Genomic DNA, 23285 nt, shown 5'->3' on the forward strand with positions numbered 1-23285 from the left:
GAAAAATTACTAACAACGGTATAACGAAAATTCGAAAAGGAAATGAAATTGTACAAAAATAGATTACAAGGATCAGATTCGTTTTTCAATATTGTACTGTAAAAACGTCTTGGCTTGCTTTACGCCAGTCTCAAATGCACCGTGCGTTGTTGAGAAGTATTGTTCATGAGTTGCTTCCCCAGCCAGCATTATTATTGGTATACACTGAAGGAAAAAGCGTAACAAATGCATCAGAGTAGATGTTCATAATCACATATTATTCCAGCATAATTAGCAGAGCATTAATACTCAAACATTATTTACCTTGTCGTGACCTTTATGGGTTATTGTACACCAGACTGGCTTAGTTAAGGTGCCTGGTGTGACAGAGTTGGCATCACAGTTCACTGGAATATGGCTATAGGCACCCCTGATATACTTATTGGAATGCCATTGCGTTCTTTTCAATCTCTTTGGCAACGGTATATCTCCTTTCTTAAGAAAATGTCTGAGTAGATTTGCACAATCTTCAGCAATTTGGCGCTCACTCAACATTTCAATTATGTATGCTCCCCTCCCACCAACCCATCCTTGCAATACTGCCTTATGATTTTTTACGACTTCAAAACCAGTCAAATCTCTTGTCCATGTAGCAAATTTCTGCTTAGTAAATACTTTCTGGCCATTCTTTGACCAAATCAGCTGAAATCCTTTAGAATTTGGTTCCCACCACGGCTCTCCAAAATCCAAGTAAATTTTATTCAACAATCCAAAGCCCAAGCTCTCAATACCTTGCGACAAATGCAGTGGCAATTCAGGATTGAAAAGTTGTTTATGATTTGCTTTCAAATAACCCAATGAACATGTAACAATCACACAATCCGCAAAGATCTGTCTCTTGTCCGCCAATGTTATTAATACTGGTTTTACAATCAGTTGGTTACTATTGTTTATACTCATATTCTGACTCCATTCAATCATTTCTACAGGTGAATTCAATCGAATATTTTTTGGGTTCAATCCTTGGGTAATGAATTTAATGATTGAACTGTACCCAGTGGTAAAGTTGAATTGCTCCAAACCAAGAGACTATAACAAAGTAATACTTTGATCCCCAAAATACTGTATACTATATCATTGTTATTATTGAATATCTGTAATCATCTGTGACAGCATTATGAATTTCCACTTTACCTCTTGATTTCTCAGATGTTTCATTGACAATTCGTCCAAAGTGAAACAAGAATTGTCAATTATTAATGACCTGAGATACCAATCAAAGATTTCTTCTTGCATGTCTCTTATCGTTAATGGATCAGACTTTATTCGGAAGTGTTTTCGCAATTGACTTCTCAAAGCCCGCCCAAAATTTGACTCAGTGTTGGAATCACCTACTTCTAAATTTTCGCTTATGTTGCATGCAGATTGAACTACATCATTGATGTCTTTAATCAAACGTTCATCCATTCGGATACCATCGTCACGCACGTAAATACCTGCTCCTTTTTGAGAAACAACATTTGATAGAAGTTGATAATATTGACAAACCTTAGCGAGTTCACTCTTTTCTCCATATAAACACAGAGCACCACACTCGATCCAGTTGTCATTCCACGGAATCGAATCTATCCTGCCACCGATTTTATCTTGTGCTGGAGATAATACGATGTTACTGATTATGAAACGTCTGAAATGACTAACAATGATTGAGTAATTACCTTCCAATAGTATGTAGTCCTCCCAGTCTTCTTCCTCTAATGTTTTGGCTGCAGCTAATCCTGCGATACCTCCCCCAACTATAACAACTCTTGTTACCTCTGTTGATTTCCATTTCGAGTTTTGCATTTCTTATATTTGTCCAATATTTCAACTTTCAATGTTAATGGCGTAGTAAACTGGTGTAAATTTCTAATATCAAAAGCAATCTTTGTGGAATTCGGGATATAACTGACATTTCAGAATTTTTTGTAAAAAAAAAGGAACAAAAGCCTATGCAGATATGCCAAAATCCAATTGTGTGCCTGCATCAGCCTTCACTTCTTGGATTTTCTGAGTTCTGTAAAATGTAAAAATTAATCTTATTTTCTCACCATTAACTTTGCGAAAAGCAGCTATGTATATCAATTTTGAATCACCAGGAACTAGCCTTTGATTCGCGCGTGTTATCACGCATAAATTAACGCCTGCTACCGAGAGGAGAGTGGGGACACTGATATGTGGGGAGAATACTCAACGTGACTCAACCATGGACCTCAACTCTTGACTGTCAAAATCGAAGCTTGTCCATCCAAGCAATGGTCAAAGCACAATATGTGGATATGGCTTTGAGATATGTCTGCCAATACCAGTGAGGTATTCGAAAGATTATATTACCAAGATTCCTGCATTAGCAAATTTTTTCTTGTCATGAATGTATGGAGCTAAGGTCACGATTCAAGAGAAGTCAACATGGCCATGATAAGGTACCAAACACACAGCAATTGCCCACAAACTACCCAACATAAGTCAGTCTTCAAGCTTGACAAAATTACAATAAGCTATCGTTCTCTTTGGTTGGATGCCCCAAACAATGTCTTCTTAGCTGACTTTTAAATGGTGCTAAAGCCTCACATTTGCTTAACTTGTTCCAGTGGTGATCCAGACGCTCAGCCAAATTTGGAAGCATATGCAATTGAACTTCGAAGAAGAACGACTGATATTCATGCTGGGTTTCTTTTTTGGTGTGTTGGGGAAAAAATTTTGAAAACCTTGTGTGGCATTGTAGACTCTGATAAAGAAATTAGCCCTCCTTTATGGAAAATGCTCGCATTTCATCTAGGTCTCACCGATCATCAAATAGAAGTATGCAATCGATGAAAAATTAAATTTTGCCTAGGATGTCACTGCCACAAGAGGAATTATACTAACGACATTGTATTTTCAGTGGATTGACTGTGAATTTCGAGGAAAAGAGGGTCCAACCTGGTGCGTTATGCTTGCTTTTGTGCAAAACAATGATGCGACCTTAATACAACTTGTAGATGCCATAGCCAAGAACAAGAGATTACCCATTGTATTTGAGATATATGAAGATACATGCAAACTTATTGATTTTATTAATAATTCTACAGAGTCAATCAAAGGCATGTCAAAAAAATCTATTGATACATAGTGTCTATAGAAAAATCTAATTATGATTGTAACTATTATTTAGATGCTGATATGAAAATTATTAGGCCCAAGGTAATTCCAAAAGCACCTCTGGTATTGACTCCATTAAATTCGTCACAAAAAAATGTGGGTGATGCGAAGCACAATGATGTACCCAAAATCAAAAGTGTGAAAGTAAGTAATGAAACAACTGTGAGTACAATCGCATTACAGTCGTATCCCAAGCCAGGGATACAATGGAATCTCATAGTAATGTTGACATTCGCTGATGATGGAGCCCAAGCAGCATATCGCATCGCGCAAGTCTTTAAATCCTACGGAATAGGGGCTTTGATTTTGGAAGAACAGAAGCACCGCAGTTGTTACAATGAGTTAGACCTTGTAGAAAGTGGTATGCGGCAGGTAACTGTCCAGAGTTTGATAATTTTTTGCAAGGTATTTTGCTGACAAGGAATGCAAATCGTTATTTATTTAAAGTTTTGATTGATTTCAGGTTGATTACATAATCCCAATTTTGACAAGGGGATACTACAATGCAATTAAAAATGAGCCTACAGCTGACGAGAATCCATCCCACAAACTTGACCAAGCCTACCTAAGACACATATATCGAACTTTCACAGACGAAAATATAACTACGAGACAGAATAAACGAGTGCGGTTTGTATTAAATTGCAGCTAAAAAAGAATCCGAAACGAGTATCATACAGTTGACTTGACTTGCTCGATTAACAATGTGTTGAATTATTTTTAGATGCATTGTACCACAAGGACAACCACGGATCAACTCTGAATTTTATACATCTTTAGCCATTTGGGAGCCAGAAGTTTCACTGCCAGAACTTATTAACTCAATGCTGAGGACGAAGCGAAAAAAATTAAAAAATCGAGTTTGTAAAAACACCTTAGAGTGAAACGCTATCCTATTTCAGTCGACCGAAGTTTGAACAAATAACTATGTGCACGAAAACAAGATCGAGCAGGAATATCTGCATTATAACATATTTTTTATAATTTATACATATAGATCGGTCAATAAAAATCGATTATTGTCAATGTGAAATTGGTCATTGACTGATCATTTCTGTCCTGCAGTCATCGTCCACTCACAATAGATGATCAGTTATCATCCAGATTTCTTGAACCGAAAGGTGGTGTTGGTTTAATTACTTTTAGGGGTAGCTCAATTGAATCGACAAATTAGTATCCTGGGTGGGATCAAAAACGATAGGAACTTGGAGTTAATACTATATGTATGTAGTATACTCTGAAAATAGGTAATATTTAATTACTGACTTCCTGAAGCCAGGACGGGAAGAGCGAAAATTATTACGATGGTTGATTCGGGCTAAAAATCATTCCGTAAGTATTTATTAAGAATTGAGTACCAAGTCGTATCAAAGGCCATAAAATGAATACAGCATATATCATATTTTCGTATTCCATAATTCAACTATATCATTCTGAATGGGTTTGTTTTTATAACGTTCAGAAGTCCTTCGTTTCTGAGAATCGGTTGAACAGGTAAACAAGCTCGAGCCTTTCAAACGAACTCGGTCTAGCGCGCCCCTCGCGGCTCTCCCACCAGTTGACTCCCTGAGCTCTGGCGCACCGGCGGTATTCGCTCGTCGAACTTCGAATCGTGTAGTTCGTCTCTACGTAACTCGTTGCTAACTCAACTATACGAGAGAATACCGGATTCGAAGACTTGTGATAATCAGTTGAACAATAGAGTGAAGAATCATACGTGATCTGGGTGTAACGCTGCTTAATTAAACAAATTAAACATGGTGAAACTGATACAACGAATCTCAGTTAGTGGAAGTAGCTCGGCCTAGCATGCCCTCTACGCGGCCTCTCATTGGCCCGGCATCATGGCTATATTCACAGAGCGTTTGCGCAGCGACTTCACTACCTCGTCGAACCACGGAGAACTTCGAATCGTCCGCTTCATCACCAAGTAAGTCGTTTCTCATTTAATTATACGCATTATAATATCGAATTCTGAAACTTGCTAAAATTAATGAAAGAATTCTATCCCATCTGGAAGTAATGCTGTTCGATTGAACGAATTAAATATGGTGATACAACGAATCTAAATTAGTAAAAGTCGCTCATCATAGCGCCCCCACGTCCCTCTCTCTGCCGCGCACCTATCTTCCTGCGCGGCCTTTGATTGGTCTGGCCTGATCTGGCCATATTAAGAGATCCTATGCGCGGCACCGCCATTACAATACCTCGTCGAACTTCGAGTCTTCTACTGCGTCTTAGAATAACTCGCTCCTCATTTGATTATACGTTATAACATCGAATTCTCATACATTTAATAATCAGTGCATATGAATATCCGCAAGCATTCGTACCAAATCTTCGCTTTTCCTACAGCACACAAAGGTGAGCTGTGACTTGGTTAACTTTTTTGAATATTTCTTCAACGGAATTTTGTGCTAGATGACGCTCGGGTGCTAACTCGTTCCGACACGTTCAAATAACTGAGCGCGCCATAGGGAATGAACTATCGCGTCTTTTTAATGTTTTGATTTGGCATAGACGCTCTTTTATTTTAGACCGTTGGTTTTTTCATTTGTTGGCGTCGGGTCTTGTTGGCGTCTCTTATACAATTGTTCACTTTCATTCGGAGTTCAGTGCATATTAGGGGTCAAGTAGAGGCGAAACTTTTATTTTTTGATCACTTGCTTAGCGACTAGAATACCGAGGTGTGATTTTTTCGTAAATACGATCTCATTACAGTACGATTGATATTCTGATTTCTCTTTGATTCGGGTGTGCAATACTAATACGTGTATGATTATGCATTACAGAATTCAGGTCCTGTAACACTGCGATCGCATGTGCAAATCTAAGCAGCCAATGCTCCTCCGATGTACGATACTGCCAAGTAGTATCACGAAACTTCTTGATACGGATCTCTGTTCACCAGAATGAGGAAAGAAATTGGTGAGTTCAGAATTTCAGGGTCTTCCGACTTATTTTCTCTGGATTCCTTGATTCATATCTACTGTACATTTGGAATCCGCTATATTAACAATGTTTGAACTCTATGTTACAGACATTTTTCCTGCACGCAATACAGTTTCCTCGCCTGTTAGATCATCAACTATCGAAGTGAAGTGCAACATCTCTGTAATTATAATTTTTCACAACTATTTATTTCTTTCAATTCACAAATCTCTACTTCTCGTTATTCATGTTTTTTCTTTTAATTCTGACAGCATCATTATTCATTCATCATGGAAGCATCCCATCAAAGTCTCATCATATCACACTGACTACATTCAACGCACAACGGTTCAGCCAACTACACAGCTGTAGCCATCAGGGAGGCAGAGACATCCGGGTAATATCCAAGACCCCCGAGATCTGGGAACCGGCTCGGGTCCGGTCGTGGTACTGGCAGCGATGGTGAGTGCAGTTAAAGTTCCTCTACTTCTCTGCCAGCTCACGCGATGGTGTACGCTGGCGTTGGAGTCGTTGTATTTTTTTACATTTTTAAATCTCCCTTCCCAGTTTGTTACATGGCGTGGCGGTACCCTGAATTTTAATTTCATTAGATCAGGTTAAATGTAGGGTTGGTTGTTGTTGAGCATAGCGCACCTGCACCCTGTAACGTCAAACATATCAAACTCTTCTTTAAAATTAATCAGTGAAAAAATCAATGAATGATTTAGTCAGTCAGTTACTTTATTAATTAGTCGATCAGTTATTCGAGCAATCGCTCTACCATTAGTTCATCGAATATGAACTATTCAGATAAATCACATCTTAGATAAATTTAAGTGCAAGAGTGTGCAGCTCATAGGCAACGGTAAAGGCCGTCGTTCAATCGACTCTCGCGTTTTATCAATTTCCTATAATTTTCGGTGACCGATCTCGTTTGCGTCGATCACTGATCGGTAATAAACTTTTGTCGTGCGAATGATGGTCATTACCATAGATTCAGCTTTTTCAGGTACATCAGGAATTGACTTGGATAGCTTCCGCGAAAAGTCAGAATTCATTTAGTCTCAATTTAATGATCAGCCATCAGCTGAATCAATTTTGAATTTGATCTCTATATTTTCTTATCTATTTGCATGTTTAAAATTTCAATTCTTTCAACTCAATTTTGATCAAACTTGAACCCGTCTTTAGGTACCGATAAGTAAATTCACTAGAACTATAACAGGATGTCTAATCATTTCAGGAATTTTCTCCCCTTACACACAATTTTCAGCCCTTAACTTTTTCTTGCTTAATGAATAGATGTGAGATTAATTGAATTCATTCCTTTGCTGATGATATTTTTCAATTAATTTTATTGAATTCATCAATATATTAAATAATTTCAATTGCCAAGAGTAACTTCTTTAAAATCATCTAAATATCATAAATATTTTTTAAATTTCGTTCTGATAACAAACACACTTTTTCTCAAAATTTAAATAAATCACGGCTTCGGCCGGGGCTTGGGCAGCCTTCATATTCCTATACACACAACAGGTTCACAGTAAGTTTTCGAACGAGATACTACGGCAATGAATGTGAGATATGAGTGAGATCGAATTCTCGGTGCGCCGGCGCAAGTATGAATCGGGGTTTTCGTCAGTAAAATCATTTCTTGGATAAATATAGGTGAAAGGCAGGTATAGGTAAATTCATGCATCGCGAAGACATGTATGTGCAGTGTGTATGCGAGTAATAGTTTTTACCGTTGGGTGGGATGTGGGCTCAACAAAATGGGTAGGCAAGAAATCGGAAGTGCAACTTTTCTTTCCACAGCAATTCCAAGTGATCAATTGAGTCGAGTCTGTCAAATTCCATTGCTTAATTTCGAGCAACATTTAACTTCATATTTTTTAAATGAGTCTCTTCACACGGTCGTTTAGATCTCTTTGCTGAGATCTACTGGATCATTTTCTTTTCAATAATTCACAAATTCAACCAGACAAATTGAATTAAATTAACTTTTTTGCCTCCCTGTAACATTTGAGGTCACTTGGAATGAGCAAAATGCGTCTGCCTTGCTCTCCGTACCAGCCGTGGTGTATGGAAGTGAGGTGGACGTTGAGCTCGAAGACTTCGCGTCGAAGAGGATCGCCGACCGTCACGCCATAAATTTGTAAACCTTTCTCCTTTCCACTCCCCAATGTTAATTGGAATAGAAGGATGCAATTAAAGATTGCATTTCTTCGATTTCCATTAGCATAAATATTCCAAGTCTGACGCCGCTCGCGCGGGTTTATAGCGCGAGGACGAGGAATCGCATGATCTGTGTTTGTATTTTTTATGTTGTGTCGTCCTTAGGGGTCCTAAGAAATTTTTTAAATCAATAACTAGCGTGACTTGCCATCTTGCAAGGCGCTTTAAAAACTTGACTGATATTGGTGGTGGGAATATGTATTGAGAGATTTTTTTTCAGGACTTTAAAGTCAAATAAAAACCCAAGTTCCGTCGCTGCTGCTCGTATGCGCGCGGACTTGACGCTTGAAACATGCTTTGCAACGCTTCCTGCGTTCTAAACTCAAAAGCCGAAAAATTGTGAGGAACCAAGTATCATCGCACCTTTTTGTGCGTGGTACTTGACTTCCACGGGATTATTTGTAAGAAACTAATCAAAATTTTACCTTTCAGATTAATATTTCCCTACCGTTAATAATAATAAAATTTTCTTGCAGGTCCTAATTATAAGTTTTTATTTTCAGTTTGATTACTAATCAAAATTTTCTTACAGATGTTAGGTTTTAGTCTTTAGTTTCATTGCTAATCAGATGTTGTTCACAGGCTGTCTCTGGCTACTAATGTGCAATCTGCTCTCTGATTTCAGGAATTCAAACTCCTGGACAACTCTCAACCGTTCTTCCAGATTCTCCTCAATTTCGTTACTAATCAGATGTTGTTCACAGGCTGTCTCTGGCTACTAATTCAGTTTATGCTTTCTGATTTCAGAAATTCAAATTTCCGACGAACCTCTTGGATTCCCTGGGACTTTCAGTCTTGATACTAATCAGATGTTGTTCACAGGCTGTCTCTGGCTAGTAATGTAATCTGCTTTCTGATTTCAGGAATCCAAGCTCTCAAACTCACTCCCAAAAAACCTTTCACCTTTACTTCCCAGTTTTTCAGTTCCACTACTAATCAGATGTTCACAGGCTATCTGGCTACTAATGCAATTCATTTTATGTTCCAGCAATTATCATGTTGCATACCTTTTATTTTAATGTTCAAATTCAGAAAATTTAGCTAGGTCCTCACTTCCTCGAAGTGTTCATCTTATAAATTCAAGAAAAACTTGAGTAACATTTTGAATTTCTGTTCCAGGAATTAGAAAAATACGTCTTTGAGATCGGATTCTGATTTCTACATTTTGGCAGCTAATTGTTTCCAATTAACATTGCTTGTTCTTTCTCTTTGCAGAAATTCAATCGGATATAATACTGATCTGTTAATGACTTGTTTACATGTTTCAGGATTCATGTTTTATACTTTGATTGACAATTGTATATTTTATTTGCAGAAATTTCATCTAATATAATAATGATATGTTGATCAGTTTTTTCTATGTTCCAGATGTCACGTGTCATGAATTAATTGACAAACTCTTTTTCTCTTTTCAGAAGTTGTACCATCAGAGCACGAATTTTTTGATGCTTTATTCTATTTTTTATCTTTGATATTGATGTTTAATAATAAGATGACTGATAACAATTTTGATGATTATTCATTTATCTGTCCTGTTCCATATTTCGTGTTTCATGTTTTGTAATATTTTGTGTTTGACGTGGTACCATGTCTTGTGGGTGTATATGTTGTTTGTCATCATGTGTGTTGTCATGTGCTAGTTTTATTGTCTCTTTATATCACATATATTACTTTCTATTCGTGTCGAACCCATAATTCATTTCTATGTGATTAACTGTCTCGAAAAATATCTATTTTACTCTTGTTTCTATGTCTCATATCTTTGCAGGTTTCATCCCAGCAGACTGGCCCGTGAGGGGGGCCCAACGACAGTGGTTTGAATAGGGCCTAACGGCGATCGTTCCACTTAAAAAAAAATCGAAACGAGCCGAGGACGCTACCTCATTTAAGGTGGTTTGGAAACGCGTCATTTCAGGTGTTTGTCTGATTTTGAATACCGTGGGTCTGAAAATTGTATCTCTTCGTAAGAACTGACTTTTCATTTATTTGTAACTCAACAATGTATTCAAACTTTACAGAACTTTTATCTAGGTATCTTGGACGTGAGGTGGCGTAAGTTGCTGCCAACAAACAAACTGAGCGCCTACACGTAGTGATAGCTAGTGAGAAATTTGATGCTCTAAACAAATTGAGTATAAATTATTAAGCGGTCTTGAAGTTCACCAAAATCACAGTCCTATCGTTCGATGCTTCAATTTTCCTAATGATACGGATGTTAAAATGTCTCTGAGACCAGACAACCACTCAACTGGTAGTGCGAATCCAGACTCTAAGCCAAATTTGGAAATATATGTGACAGAACTTCAAAGGAGAACATTTGACATTCATGCTGGATTCCTTTTTTGGAGGAATGGGGTTGATGTCTTGAAAAACTTATGTGGAATTGTAGACTCTGATGGAGATATACGTCCTCCCTTGTGGAAGATGCTTGCCTTTCATCTAGGTCTCACTGAACATCAAATAGGAGTACGCAATCTATGAAAAATCCTATTTCTTGCAGGACTTCATTGTCACAGGAGATTCTTTACTACTATGTCATTTCTAGTGCATCGACTGTCAATTTCGAGAAAAACAAGGTCCAACCTGGTGTGTTATACTTGCTTTTGTGCAAAACAATGATGCTACCCTCATGAAACTTATAGATGCCATAGTCAAGAACAAAAGATTACCAATCATATTCGAGATATATGAGGATATATGCACACTTGTCGACTGCATTCGTAGCTCTACAGATTTAATCAAGGGTATGCTAGTCATTTATCGATACATTGTATCTTTATGAGAATAAAACTGTTACAATGATAATCATCATTTAGATAGCAATTCAAACATCATTAGGCCCAAATCAATGCCAAATGCACCTTTTGTTTTGAGGCCATTGAAGTCATGCAATAAGATTGTGGATGATCCAATCAAAGATGATACTGGGAAAATCAACAGTGTAAAAGTACGCAATAAAATGAATACAGTCTCTACTATTCTTCTCACTACAATCCAAGTGAGGAGACATGGGAATTGCGAAATATAATCATTGTTCCTCTTTTACACTATAGCCCCATCTTGCAGTACTGTTGACATTTGCTGACGATGGAGCTCAAGCAGCACATCGCATCGCGCAGGTATTCAGATCCCATGGTATAGGGGTCTTGATCTTGGAAGAACAGAGGCACCGTGGTTGTTATAATGAATTAGATCTTGTAGAAAGTGGCATGCGGCAGGTAACTATCCAATGTCTGAAAATTTTCCATAAGCTATTTTGCTCACAAGAAATGCAACTAATCATTTATTTAAAATCTTTATTGATTTCAGGTAGATTACATAATTCCAATTTTGACTAAAGGTTACCACAATGCAATCGCGAATAAGCCTATAGATGATGAAAACCCATTCAACGAGCTTGACCAAGCATACCTAAGACACATTTATCAGACATTTTCAAACGAAATTATAAGTACAAACCGGAACAAACGTGTAAAGTATGTAATAAACAGAAACCAAAAGCTTGCAATGAAAAGGATTACACTTTAACTTGATTTTTTTGATCATCATGAGTTGAATCGATTTCAGATGCATTGGTCCACAAGGAGAGCCAAGGATAAAATTTACATCTCCTTCTTTATCCACATGGGATCCAGAAGAGAAACTACCGGAAGTTATTAATCGATTACTGGAAGGATAATAAATATGAGCAGTGGCAATTCAGTGTTGAAAAATATCATCAAGTAGAAGTTTTAGCAACATCATTCACACTGCAAAGACCTCTGTTTTAACTATTCGAGTGGTATGCTGGAAATCATACTTCTACTATTTATTAAGTGATGCATTAATATAGGCATAATAATTCCTATATCATTGCGTCTCGAAACACAAATCAAAGCTTGTCAGAGTGTAGAAAGTATTTTATTCAATTCTACAATGTCGTTATAAAATTAGATTATATATTTCATTTTGTGACTGAAGTATTTCAGTGGATAAACGGTTACAACACAAAACAAATGTGTGTACACACATCCATCAATTGATAGGATAGATGATTTTATAGATGACATTTTCTTTCCCTGTCAAAAATTCATGCTCAGATAAAATGTCAATAATCAGCCCAATCAAAAACTAATTCTAGCTCACTATTCACCTCAAACTCGTAAGTAAGAGTGAGTGTAAGTACTCGGAAAATCTCAAATTGCTCGAAACACCTTCTCTGTCAATTGGACTTCACTTCTAAGACAAAAATTATTTACCTGTAATAATTTGATAGTCTATCAGCTTCACGAAATCCAGTTTCAATTGCCCCGTGAACAGTAGAGTAATAATGTTCATGAGTTGCTTCACCTCCAAACAGTATGACCTGCACAAGAATGATGGATATTATTTTTTTAAACCCTGAGCTATATTCTTATCTAGTTATAAATTTTTTTTTCGAAATCTACGAACGGGCTTGTCATTTGACCCTGTGATGGGCTCTGCGAGATTTTTGGCCCAAACGTTCAGCCTATCAGATTCTAAACTGCGAAAGCTATAGCATCCTCTGAAGTGTTTATTTTTATGCCAGCTGGATCTGCGAATGAATTGTAACAATATTGAAGCCAATTCAACATAACTGTAATCATAGGTCACTATCAACATACCGCATCATGTTTAAAGGTCTTGGAACATTGTAGGTCCCACTAAGAAACTTTTGCAATATTTTATAGAATCCCTCTACTACTACTGCATCTGGCAAGTTTTCCATATATCTAGCAGTCGGGCCTGTAAGCCACCCACTCAGGACCCGAGGTTGATGGTCGACTGTGGAGATGTGGAAAAATTCTGTCAACCATTTGTTTTCCTAAAAGAGAATGATAAAGATTCTGTCATTATGGTTCAAGAATTAAACTAGGTAGAATGATTATATTGTCTAATTTTCAACTGGCACATTATCTGAGACCCATGAATGTTCTGATTTTAGATTTGCAAAACTATTCGAATTACTTGTCCAAAAGATTGAAGAAATTCATTCTTATCCTCCTGTGACCAAATCAGATTAAACCCTGCCGTTCCATCTGGCCACCATGTGTATGGAAATTCAAGAAAGATTTTGTCCACTGTTCCTATGTTCAAACCCTGAAACATTTAGAATCAGCACTTTGAACAGAAATATTCTACCAATCCATGTGTTATTGACATTGACTGTACAATGTTAACACTAAAATGAGGTATACCTGTATGGTGGATTGTTTTATTTCTGGTAATGGTGGTGTGAACAGCGTTTTATGTTGTGCCTTTAGTACACCAAGAGATGCTGTACATATGACATGGTCAGCAACATAGTGCGAATTATCTTCAGTTTTAACGATAATTTCATTCATGCTGTTATAGTCGATGTTCGAAACCACTTTGTTAAACTGTATTTTTTCCCGTACCGGAAGTGCCTTAGACGTTCCTGCATATCTACACTGTAAATGTATAAAATGACAGATTTTACTTCTTCTAGAATAACCAATCAAAGTTACTCATTACTATATTTCACTGTGGTCACCATCAGTAAGTCAAACAGAGTTTTGTATCCTTTGCCTTTCCAATTGAGCAAGGGGTCTCCTGGGCATGTATGATACTCAGTAAGTCCCTGTGCAGAAGTATCATACCAAGAGTCGCTACATTCTATAATATTTTCATACCTATGTATCCACTCTAAAAATTGGCTAGCTCGTATAGGATCTGTGATAGGATTTTCTCCAAGTGCGCCATGGTATCTGAAGGCATTGATAATAAAATGTTAAATGAATCACTTAGGATCGAAGAACATGTAACAAATTGGTAAAATGGAAGTGTCATCAACAATGGGCCATACCGCTTGTACAATTTATACGTGCATTAATGATTAGATTAGTTATTCATAAGCACTGTAATCTAATGTAATAACATATTCTGTGATATCAGATTACTGAGGCTGTTCTGATCACTTCTATGTGAACTAGTTTACTTACTTTGTTGAGAAATATTCGCCATACGATCCCCGGAATTTTTTGATGTTCTCTGACAATTTAGAATGGATATCATGGTAAAGATCTAAGAGTTGAGTACTCTCTGTTTTAGGTATGTGGTTCCCTTGGGAATCAATAAAAATATATGTAGACGTGTCGTTGAGGGCTTTAGATGACTCCAAAAGGTTATAAGGAGCTGCTAGCTTGTGAGACACATTCCCATGCTCACCATGTACCCATTCTGCGCCAAGCTCAATCACATTATCAGCTTGACAATTGAAAAATGAATTTCAATTAATGTCATCAACAATTATAGGCAATAGGGATAACAACAGTCAAGTTACTTGCAAAGTACTTGTGCAAAAATGATGGAAACTGTGGATTCGATATCAAATCAATGAATACATCCATTACCGAATTTCACAGTGTGCACTCGCCCTCCAATCCGGTTTTGCGCCTCCAAAATTGTGACGTTTCGAAATCCTCGCTCTAACAGTCGACACGCGGCGGCAATCCCCGATGCACCAGCTCCAATAATCAGGACCTGCGCTTCCTTAAACATTTCGACTGTGAGCTCCGTTCGTATTTTAAATTTTTCGGGATGCTTGCCTTTCCACGCCCACCCTAGACAGTAGAGCGATTGAACATTCTAGTTTTGTCTAGACTAGCGCACTCGGAGTAGTTTATTCTTATCAAATCATTAGTTTATCAGGTTGAATCTTGGTCATGCTGTAGCTGATAAGATTTGAACTTTATACTCGTGATATTGCAGGTACTTTCAGCAGCTTCTGATTAATTTGAAGAGCAAGAGCGCGAGATTTCGACTCGTAAGAAGCGACGTAGACCCCAAAATCCGACTTGTCACTGGCGTTGACATAACCTGTCATTTATGTTTATGTAGTGTTTTCGACGGTGCGCAATAATCAACGAAGAGATATGATAAAACTGAAAGAAGAAGTGGATTTAACGGGGTATACGCTCGTTCTTCCATCAGTGGCTGTGGGCAATGTCGGACAACTGGCTGTAGACCTCTTTATATCGAGTCTAAATGCGAGAAGAATAGGTTACATTTGGTCTTCAGAATTTATACCAATCTTCGGGCCCGATCCTTATGATGAAAATTCATCTGACCTTTGCACGGCCCTAGATGTATTTTGCAGTCCAGAGAAAAAGGTCCTGCTTCTTCAGATACGTTCGCCGCTTATCAAAGAGCCTGTCATATTTTTTGACGAGTTGCAAAATTTTATTGCAGAAAAAAACATTGCTAAGGTATTGTAACCCATCAAATGTACTCATCATGAGTTTGGTGATTGGAATCAAATGATTAAGACGAGTCTGATGAAATGAATTGATCCAATTCTGATTGCAGGTCGTAATTTTAACCAGTAGTTACTCTCATGAAAGACGAGATCATCAGATTAGGACTGTTCCATTACGTTACCTTGCGTCCCAGGATATAATGTTGGAACACAGTGAAAAATTCAACAGATTGAATTGGACGTATCTCGAAAGTAAGGCAGTTGAAGATGGAAGTAGTGAGGTTCTTGAAATACCAGGTGGAGGGTTTGCCAAAGCCTTGTATGATGCATTGTTGAAAATTAAGATTCCTTGCATAGTTTTATTGAGATTTTGTTCTGAGGGAGACAATGTTCCAGATGCAGTAGAGCTGGCTAGTTATCTTGATCAGTGGCTACAGCTATTCTCAAAAGATGTTTCAGGCAATTTGATAATAACAAAACCTCCATCTTGGAAATTTTTATTTGGCAATAACCCACCACTTGAAATTTTTTAAGTATGCTTTGGAGTATTTTTGTGAAACAAAATAAATATATTTCATATCACATATTGATGTGAGCCTCATAATAGTCTTCACATATCAAACAGTAATGAAATTGATGTCTAGTTTTTTATGAGTATCCATCTAAAGGAAAAGGATGCAGTTTAGGTCGAGTGAAATTTTGTTGTGATTGGGAACGTAATGCAATGATGAATTTTATTCGGTCTTGTCATTTGAATTTATCCATGGCAACCATTGATTGATTTACTGATGCTGGATATGTTATTGTACAAAAATGAGGTCGAAGTAACAGTCCATAGTTATGGAATTCAGTTGAAGGAGGAAGAAAAACAGAAACTCCACTTAGAAAAACAAGTTAATTTACTAAATTAGAGTTAAATAATTTATGACAGAAGTTTCCATTTGGCAGAAAATGCTGTGTAGGTAACAAATGCAGCTAGGAATGCAGCCAGTAATTCAGAATTCACCCATGGACCTAGGTAAGCACCAGGGTGGTTCAAGACAACAACAGCTAGAGGCTTTACACTGCTGGTATCTTCCCCGTTTCTGATTGCCTTGCGGAGAGCAGCATATCCTTCCTCATCAAATAGATTGACATTGTAATCTCCAGACCTAGCCTTTTTAATATCCTCTGTCCAGCTCACCTGTAAATTTGAGGACCAACATTCAAATAACTGAGTCAAAGGTGTTATTGAATCTTGATCATGGTAAATATGAAATGAGAAAGATTGACAACATAGCATGTGATAAAGACTTGTTTCACCTGGTACTTGTTGTCAGCACTGAGTCTGACAGCTGGCAGAGTTTTCCCTTCAACTTCAGCATAGAGGGAAACACCTTTGACGCCGTTGCTACATTTCAATGTAAATTGTGTTGTAAATGCAATTGTGGTCAGAACTGTCGCATCTTCGGTGACGTATGCTGATGCTGAAACTTCTGGTTTTTGGCAGGTTTCTGCTAAAGTTGATGACACCGCAGCGGCAATAACGCAAAGAATTATAAATTTGTTCATATTTGAATTGTCTCTTACACTTTTCTTTTCACTCACGAACCACTGCTGGCTTAACACTGAAGAAACTTCTGTCACTTATTGGAAGTACTAGATCAAAAAGTACCGTCAACCGGCACTGGTTTAATAACGGAAACGCGTGTGAAACTGTGACGGAATGCCACCTGGGTCTCTTCTGCAGCCACGTCACATGAGGCAACATTGAACTCTGAATAAGCTATCAAATAGAGAGAAAGCTCGATTGTATGGATGGTAGAGGCCCCCCCCATACTTGATTCACAAGTCACAAGTGAGAATCGTAGTGAAAATGTAATAGGCAACGTAGGAAACTCTTTTACATACCGTCGAGATGCCAAAGGTTTTGAAAAATATCGATTCCGGGCCAAAAACTGAAGATTTCCATTTTACAGTATTGTGTACAATTTTTAATTATGATCTTAGAGATATGAATAAGTCGACTAACAATAAGTTGGGCTATGACAAAAACCATTGAGTAACTATAATTCGTATATTCGTATATACTTACTCTTTGCTGAAATCAAGCTAGATATTTCAATTTAACTAACAGACTCCTGTTCCTGAGCTCAAAATACATGCAAATTGTCGAGATATTAAGAAACAAAAATTGTTGATTTTTCACCCTAAAATGGAAATAAACCTAAGGGGTACCCCTTGGGATTTTTTCGACTTTTCGGCTAAAAATGAAGTAGTTTTGAAATCCGATCGCAGGACTCTTTTCTTACGTATTTTGACTTCAGGAACACAAATCAGTTAAGTAAATTGAGCTACGATTTTTTTTTTTTCGAGATATCTCAATTTTTATTCTCCAAAAAGTGAAAAATTGGCGATAACTCGATCAATTTTATGAATAGACCAATTTGACTTGTGAATTCGGATTCCTGAGGTCAAAATACATAAGAATAGCATGTGAAATAAAATATTTTTTTTTTACCCAAAATCGAAAATTTTCCAAGGGGTACCCCTTTGAATTTTTTCGATTTTTGACCAAAAATTTTTATTTTTTAAATTCGATTGTTTGGCACTTTTTTAACGTATTTTGACCTCAGGAACACGAATCCGTTGGCCAAATTGAGCCACGAATTTTTCCCTTCGAGATATCTCAATTTTTCTGCTCCAAAAAGTGAAAAATTGGCGATAACTCGATCAATTTTGTAAGTAGACCAATTTGAATTGTGAATTCGGATTCCTGAGGTCGAAATACTTAAGAATAGCATGTAAAATAAAATATTTTTTTTTGACCCAAAATCGAAAATTTTCCAAGGGGTACCCCTTTGGATTTTTTCGATTTTTGGGCCAAAAATGAAGTATTTTAAAAATCGATCGCAGGGCACTTTTCTTATGTATTTTGACCCCAGGAACATGAATCTGTTGGCCAAATTGAGCCACGAATTTTTCCCTTTGAGATATTTCAATTTTTCTTCTCCAAAAAGTGAAAAATTGGCGATAACTCGATCAATTTTGTAAATAGACCAATTTGTCTTGTGGATTCGGATTCCTGCGATCAAAATACATCAGATTGGCATGTGAAACCCAATTTAAAAAAATGTTGATTTTTTGCCCCAAAATCAAAAATACTACAAGAGGTTCCTCTTTAGCTCCCGAGCTGGATTCCCGAGCTCAAAATACGGAAGATCACGTGATAAAAAAACTATTTCAATTTCTTGCCTCTTTATCAGAATCGAAAGAAGTAAAAGCACGTACAGTGCTACTACTTTCAATTTTGAACGGTGTGAAAAACCCTGTTTGCAAAATCGTTTTTCGGAGTGCGAGCTTTATCTATTATTCATTGATTTACGACGAAGATGGATGCGGCCTATTGATTTTAGAGTCGCTCACAGAGTTTTGGTAAGCAATTTATTTCGGCATCCAAATCAGTATGTGATGAGGAAAATATTCAATGTATAAGCTTCCTTGTGCCATTCGAAAACTAATAAACTGAATCAAATTTCTGTAATAACCTTGATAAATTCGTCGAAAATGGAAGATCGTTATTTTTACATCCAGGAAAACGTCAGGAACAAACTGTTGCGAATAGATGTCAGTCTTCCCAATCCTACTAGTAAAAGCATCAAATGGCAACCTGGAACTGTTAGGATAGCTTGTGACGAGATTTTGACTAGGATGAATATATCAAAATTTCAACGAATACAAACGAAAGACAGGTTTTGTAAATAAGAAATTATCTTACTTATGATTTCCAGAGGATAATTCGTGTCTTTTACTTTAAGGAAGTTGTAGATATGGAAAATTTATCAAAATTATTTCGATTTCGTTTCAACTGCTGTAATAAAATCAAAGATCATATTTCTTCCATTATGTTTTTATAGCAAGTTCTCTAATGCATGAAGAGGATTCGGAAATGATCAGTAATATTATTGATGAGACTCCAAAACAGTTAGTACTAAATACCGCGATCCAAGAGGCACTTTCAATAATTTTTAAACCACACATAATCTCAGAAAACCATGTCGCCAATGAGACTAGCTCGAAACAAGAGGATCTGATACGTATTTATGGTAGAGAACACGAATTAGAGGATAGAATGGAACGAACTAATGGCATAAATAAACATAGGCACTTTTTCGTCAAAATGGCATCACTTGCTTGGGATTTTTTGAACATTTCGAGCATATTTCCCCAAGGGATGTAACGCTAATCAGAAAATCCAATGAATTCCTGAAGAAATTTTTCAGTCCAGAACTTTCAACACGTATATCATGATTCACAACCACTTCTTAATGTTTGAATCATTTATCTATTCTCTATGATGTCGAAATAAAAAAGAAATTACAAAATGTGGGTATCATGCTTTGTTCTGATACTAAAGAAAACCGAAAAACTATCGAATATGAAAAAATATATTTATTACTACTATGTATGTACATATATTTTGAAAATTATTTTTACGGACTGTTGTTATCCAGCGATGTTTGTCCAGGCCTCAGGACTTGCCTGACATTCATATTTACACGTGACTCGCAAATGTATGACTTTATTCTATCCCAGTCTGAAAATTTCTCTTTCATTTGTGTTATATCTTTCGAACTTTCTGATTCCCAGGGTGTAGAATCTGCTGCTAAAATTCTAGGAACTCCATGGTATCTCAATCGAGAACTCTTTGACATGATAACGATATCCCCGCTTCGTATAAATATTGCATCGGCTGGATCTTCTCGCAACAACCCCCCAATCAAAAAGATTGCAGTCTGTCCAAAGCTTACTGAGAATAGTGGGGCTTCACAGTCAACTTCTGAGTGGTCTGTGTGCCCTGATAGTGTTGAGTTCATCCGGTAGTAATTAACTATTGCCGATTCAGCCTTAAAATCATGGAAGCTAGCAACTTTTGCCAAACATCTCGTAAGCTTCATCATATCCTCAGGCATCGAGTCCTTTGCATTTTCAGAATATTCTTTCGTGTCCCAGTTGTGGTGGTAACCTAGTGTTGCCCATCTCAACTTTGGTAAAAGAGTTCGAGCTCTCTCAGCACTGCTGGAGAATATTGTGATGGATAGATTCAGGTTACACTAAATATATTTTCATCTTTTTGCAATCCACTTACTTTGAGCATTCATCCCACCAATTTTCATGTTTGGTAAAGAGATTGTGTAGATCCAAGTTAGTTTTATTTGGCTTACTCGAATAATCTCTGACGCATCTGGTTATCCAATACTGTTGGCCAAGTGTTGTGAAAGGGTTTTCAATGAAGATTAGACCTGGAAAACGATGCATTAATTGGGGATACCTATTCATAGAATTTTCACTTGGTTATTACAGGTCATGCAGATACTGTATAAAAAAATAATTTGATCTAAAGTTCAGATTAATTTAATGAATTACCAGGTTTCGAAATAATTCCGTAAATCTTCCATTCTTTGATGGGCTTAAGTCCTTGCGCGACTCCTTCATCCTCGTTCACATCTGGCAAAATATTTCTAACCTACAGAGCAAATCTATTGATATATTGGTTGTAAATTGTTACAGAAAGATTGGATCTTACTTTGGAGTAATCTGGTTTCTTAAAATCAATCACAGCGCCAAAATCAGGGGGTGGTTCTTTACTTTTGTAATACTTGAAAAAATCTTTAAACATTTTGGCTCACAATCAGAATCACATCAGAATCCATTCAGAATCACATGTGTATCCATTTTTGAAGCACCTTACAAGTGTTCAATGTTAGCACGATTCCTCTGTGATGTCAGTCAGTTCAGAAGGTTTGGCATTTCGGGGCCTCTGCTTTTACCGACAGAATCTGTCAATCTTTTATGGCCGAACTCCATAAGCTCAGTCGACAAAGTAGATTTCGTTTTTCATTCTATGCCGACTTCATGATGAGATTTCGAGGGGTAAAAGTGTATCAATATTTATTTTAGCAAATGAATTTGCTTACAGAATGTTCGAAATGAACAATTTACGTTTCTTCAAACGTATCTGAAAACTTAGCTGAAGACTTACACGCAAAAACACAATTAGTAAAAACAACAAATTTTGTGCCATTGTAAAGGACAGCTATAATAGACCGTGTTTCGCGGTGAAGACTAAAACAGCAGTTTCGTTTGAGCCGTTGCCAAATGATTAATCAAAAGAAGTAAGGTACTTTCATATGACCAATGTTCATTTTTTGCAATTGCTCGAAAAATAATGACAAATCTTTTTCGCTTGTAAGGATCCGGCAGATTCAATTATACTATTTTTTTGTATTTTCAACAGACGAATGATCAGCTCTAATCGGGCTCATCCGTAATATTTTTCGCGGTGTTATACGTAGCTGTTGCCCTCGGCCAAATGATAACGAAATTATTGCTCCAATTTTGAACGACAAGGGGTACCTAGATCTGGAAATAGGTCATCACACTAAAAAATCTTACTGCGGGTTGTAACTGCGTGATCTCTGAGCAAAATACCTATTTAAACACACTACGCCGAGATTGAAAATCTGGCTCGAACTCGAAAGTTGTAAAATGGAATTGTATGAGTTTAAGTATATAGAGTACGTATAGTAATTTTTAGGATAAGTGTATACATATATTCGGGAACTATAAGTTCAATTCTTCAGGCTCTTAGCGTGGATTCAGGATCGCCTAATAATACCGAACACTCGTACACCGGGTGAACCATGTATTTACATACATCAAATATTATAATTACATATGTATGCGAAATCCAACTATAAGTCACCCTCATTGATATGAATAAGCATATTATATGTACATAGATACGGTACATGGGAATTGTAATAAACATTCTGCTTAAATTTATGCAGAGTACCTTACTATTAATTTATGTTGAGCTTTCAAAAAGCCTTGAGGCAGTGAGACGGTATGCCTTTTGTTCTATGAAATCATTCTATCCTAGCATATTATATGTTTGTTATAAATGAATATATGTGTAGCTTCCTAGGTGGAGTGGCTATTATATATGAAAATTACACTCCTAAATTAGTCATAAAGTGCTTAGTCTTTAAGGATTGGCTGAAAAAAATTGCTGCAAATTTTCTGCAACGCGCCTTTCCTTACAACAATATCATTTCTATATGTATAATAGGTATATACCGTATGTGCGAAAAGTTGATATACACATAATTACACATCCCTCGTCTCTGCATTTTATTCATGAGTATAGTGATCGTACAAATTTCAGAGTAACGCGTCAGTGATAATATAATTCTAAATAATCTCATATTATAAACATATGTGTAGAAGGTACACGGATACATGAGATTACATCACTGATAAATTAATACCTTACCGACACAACGGACACAGATCCTTATTATAATTCAGTCATTCGCGTTCACCGAGTTCAAATATATTTCGGCGAATATTCGCATCAAAGAAATCAATCAATCAATCAATCGATCGATCAGCATGACATTTTGAGTCGAGCCTAATACTGATGCATTTGCAGATCCGCCGACAAAATATGTGAAAAATCATCAGACGGAGGTAAAGCACAGGCCGTATACCAGTGTGATTTTCCGACTTTCTTCGTGGAATTTCTGAAATCATCTTTCCGGATCCTGTCGTATTAATGCACAACTCGTAATTGATTCTTGTGAAATAAGATGCAACTGTTCGGAGGTACATGTATGAAAATGGACAAAACTCTGTAGACAGTATATATTCACTATTTAAAATTCAGGTAAATTGTTGAACGCGACTGTTCTGATAA

General features: G+C 36.9%; 7 protein-coding genes across 15 annotated transcripts; 3 read left to right on the plus strand and 4 right to left on the minus strand.

Moving 5' to 3' along the window:
* Positions 1-66: 66 nt before the first annotated feature.
* LOC105688255 (spermine oxidase-like) lies at positions 67-1833 on the minus strand. The gene is made up of 4 exons (XM_012404409.4): positions 1698-1833; positions 1174-1631; positions 304-1068; positions 67-204 (listed from the first exon to the last, which is right to left on the minus strand). Exons 1-4 carry the CDS (start codon positions 1822-1824, stop codon positions 73-75), a joined length of 1482 nt encoding a protein of 493 aa, XP_012259832.2. The 5' UTR covers positions 1825-1833; the 3' UTR covers positions 67-72.
* A 466-nt stretch (positions 1834-2299) lies between these two features.
* On the plus strand, positions 2300-4192 carry LOC105688700. Of its 2 annotated transcripts, none has more exons than XM_012405219.3 (6): positions 2300-2441; positions 2610-2820; positions 2903-3101; positions 3173-3531; positions 3623-3789; positions 3884-4192. In XM_012405219.3, exons 1-6 carry the CDS (start codon positions 2428-2430, stop codon positions 4041-4043), a joined length of 1110 nt encoding a protein of 369 aa, XP_012260642.2. In that variant the 5' UTR covers positions 2300-2427; the 3' UTR covers positions 4044-4192. The 2 variants fall into 2 exon arrangements, with proteins under 2 accessions (XP_012260642.2, XP_012260649.2); XM_012405226.3 differs by having other exon boundaries at positions 3623-3784; positions 3884-3999.
* A 6010-nt stretch (positions 4193-10202) lies between these two features.
* Positions 10203-23282, plus strand: LOC105688716. 3 transcript variants are annotated; one of them, XR_007280054.1, is made up of 8 exons: positions 10203-10291; positions 10360-10794; positions 10874-11072; positions 11145-11275; positions 11382-11546; positions 11638-11804; positions 11896-13204; positions 13274-14245. XR_007280054.1 is itself a non-coding variant. In XM_012405238.3 (6 exons), the coding sequence occupies exons 1-6, from the start codon at positions 10549-10551 to the stop codon at positions 12005-12007; spliced, it is 1020 nt and encodes a 339-aa protein (XP_012260661.2). In that variant the 5' UTR covers positions 10268-10548; the 3' UTR covers positions 12008-14245. The 3 variants fall into 3 exon arrangements, 1 of the variants encoding a protein (XP_012260661.2); XR_007280055.1 differs by lacking the exon at positions 13274-14245 and adding an exon at positions 23022-23282 and having other exon boundaries at positions 10268-10794; positions 11896-12109; XM_012405238.3 differs by having other exon boundaries at positions 10268-10794; positions 11896-14245.
* LOC105688689 (spermine oxidase-like) lies at positions 12210-15184 on the minus strand. Of its 2 annotated transcripts, XM_012405208.3 has the most exons (11): positions 15047-15184; positions 14898-14912; positions 14703-14832; positions 14292-14556; positions 13844-14057; positions 13527-13760; positions 13297-13428; positions 12954-13153; positions 12760-12883; positions 12567-12673; positions 12210-12386 (listed from the first exon to the last, which is right to left on the minus strand). In XM_012405208.3, exons 1-11 carry the CDS (start codon positions 15173-15175, stop codon positions 12365-12367), a joined length of 1572 nt encoding a protein of 523 aa, XP_012260631.2. In that variant the 5' UTR covers positions 15176-15184; the 3' UTR covers positions 12210-12364. The 2 variants fall into 2 exon arrangements, with proteins under 2 accessions (XP_012260631.2, XP_048516015.1); XM_048660058.1 differs by lacking the exons at positions 14898-14912; positions 15047-15184 and having other exon boundaries at positions 14633-14759.
* LOC105688725 (proteasome assembly chaperone 2) lies at positions 14716-16129 on the plus strand. Of its 4 annotated transcripts, XM_012405259.3 has the most exons (4): positions 14753-14857; positions 15061-15115; positions 15190-15557; positions 15658-16129. In XM_012405259.3, the coding sequence occupies exons 3-4, from the start codon at positions 15225-15227 to the stop codon at positions 16078-16080; spliced, it is 756 nt and encodes a 251-aa protein (XP_012260682.2). In that variant the 5' UTR covers positions 14753-14857; positions 15061-15115; positions 15190-15224; the 3' UTR covers positions 16081-16129. The 4 variants fall into 4 exon arrangements, with proteins under 4 accessions (XP_048516018.1, XP_012260682.2, XP_012260673.2 ...); XM_048660061.1 differs by lacking the exon at positions 15061-15115 and having other exon boundaries at positions 14716-14857; XM_012405250.3 differs by having other exon boundaries at positions 14855-15115.
* Positions 16429-17281, minus strand: LOC105688747 (translocon-associated protein subunit delta). Its single transcript, XM_012405275.3, has 2 exons — positions 16850-17281; positions 16429-16730 (listed from the first exon to the last, which is right to left on the minus strand). Exons 1-2 carry the CDS (start codon positions 17096-17098, stop codon positions 16470-16472), a joined length of 510 nt encoding a protein of 169 aa, XP_012260698.1. The 5' UTR covers positions 17099-17281; the 3' UTR covers positions 16429-16469.
* LOC105687994 (nucleic acid dioxygenase ALKBH1) lies at positions 19964-21317 on the minus strand. Of its 2 annotated transcripts, none has more exons than XM_012403987.3 (4): positions 21114-21317; positions 20954-21053; positions 20676-20829; positions 19964-20605 (listed from the first exon to the last, which is right to left on the minus strand). In XM_012403987.3, exons 1-4 carry the CDS (start codon positions 21204-21206, stop codon positions 20020-20022), a joined length of 933 nt encoding a protein of 310 aa, XP_012259410.2. In that variant the 5' UTR covers positions 21207-21317; the 3' UTR covers positions 19964-20019. The 2 variants fall into 2 exon arrangements, with proteins under 2 accessions (XP_012259410.2, XP_020709501.2); XM_020853842.2 differs by having other exon boundaries at positions 19964-20602; positions 21114-21316.
* Positions 23283-23285: the final 3 nt, after the last annotated feature.

This window comes from Athalia rosae, chromosome 1, assembly GCF_917208135.1.
Source record: "Athalia rosae chromosome 1, iyAthRosa1.1, whole genome shotgun sequence".
In the NCBI taxonomy this organism is placed as follows: Eukaryota; Metazoa; Arthropoda; class Insecta; order Hymenoptera; family Athaliidae; genus Athalia; species Athalia rosae.

Coding starts and splice junctions, on each gene's coding strand:
- LOC105688725 (XM_048660061.1), top strand. CDS start 15,225: ATGATAAAACTGAAAGAAGAAGTGGATTTAACGGGGTATACGCTCGTT. Junction 15,558..15,657: donor CAGAAAAAAACATTGCTAAG/GTATTGTAACCC, acceptor TTCTGATTGCAG/GTCGTAATTTTAACCAGTAG.
- LOC105688255 (XM_012404409.4), bottom strand. CDS start 1,824: ATGCAAAACTCGAAATGGAAATCAACAGAGGTAACAAGAGTTGTTATA. Junction 1,632..1,697: donor GGACTACATACTATTGGAAG/GTAATTACTCAA, acceptor TATTATCTCCAG/CACAAGATAAAATCGGTGGC. Junction 205..303: donor CCCATAAAGGTCACGACAAG/GTAAATAATGTT, acceptor TTTTTCCTTCAG/TGTATACCAATAATAATGCT.
- LOC105688747 (XM_012405275.3), bottom strand. CDS start 17,098: ATGAACAAATTTATAATTCTTTGCGTTATTGCCGCTGCGGTGTCATCA. Junction 16,731..16,849: donor GTGCTGACAACAAGTACCAG/GTGAAACAAGTC, acceptor TCAAATTTACAG/GTGAGCTGGACAGAGGATAT.
- LOC105688716 (XM_012405238.3), top strand. CDS start 10,549: ATGTCTCTGAGACCAGACAACCACTCAACTGGTAGTGCGAATCCAGAC. Junction 11,547..11,637: donor TAGAAAGTGGCATGCGGCAG/GTAACTATCCAA, acceptor TATTGATTTCAG/GTAGATTACATAATTCCAAT. Junction 11,805..11,895: donor AACCGGAACAAACGTGTAAA/GTATGTAATAAA, acceptor AATCGATTTCAG/ATGCATTGGTCCACAAGGAG.
- LOC105687994 (XM_012403987.3), bottom strand. CDS start 21,206: ATGTTTAAAGATTTTTTCAAGTATTACAAAAGTAAAGAACCACCCCCT. Junction 21,054..21,113: donor AGAAACCAGATTACTCCAAA/GTAAGATCCAAT, acceptor TTTGCTCTGTAG/GTTAGAAATATTTTGCCAGA. Junction 20,830..20,953: donor CGGAATTATTTCGAAACCTG/GTAATTCATTAA, acceptor ATCGTTTTCCAG/GTCTAATCTTCATTGAAAAC.
- LOC105688689 (XM_012405208.3), bottom strand. CDS start 15,175: ATGACAGGTTATGTCAACGCCAGTGACAAGTCGGATTTTGGGGTCTAC. Junction 14,557..14,702: donor AGTGCACACTGTGAAATTCG/GTAATGGATGTA, acceptor TCAATTGTCAAG/CTGATAATGTGATTGAGCTT. Junction 13,154..13,296: donor TTCTTCAATCTTTTGGACAA/GTAATTCGAATA, acceptor ATTCTCTTTTAG/GAAAACAAATGGTTGACAGA.
- LOC105688700 (XM_012405219.3), top strand. Junction 3,102..3,172: donor TTCTACAGAGTCAATCAAAG/GCATGTCAAAAA, acceptor ACTATTATTTAG/ATGCTGATATGAAAATTATT. Junction 3,790..3,883: donor AGACAGAATAAACGAGTGCG/GTTTGTATTAAA, acceptor AATTATTTTTAG/ATGCATTGTACCACAAGGAC.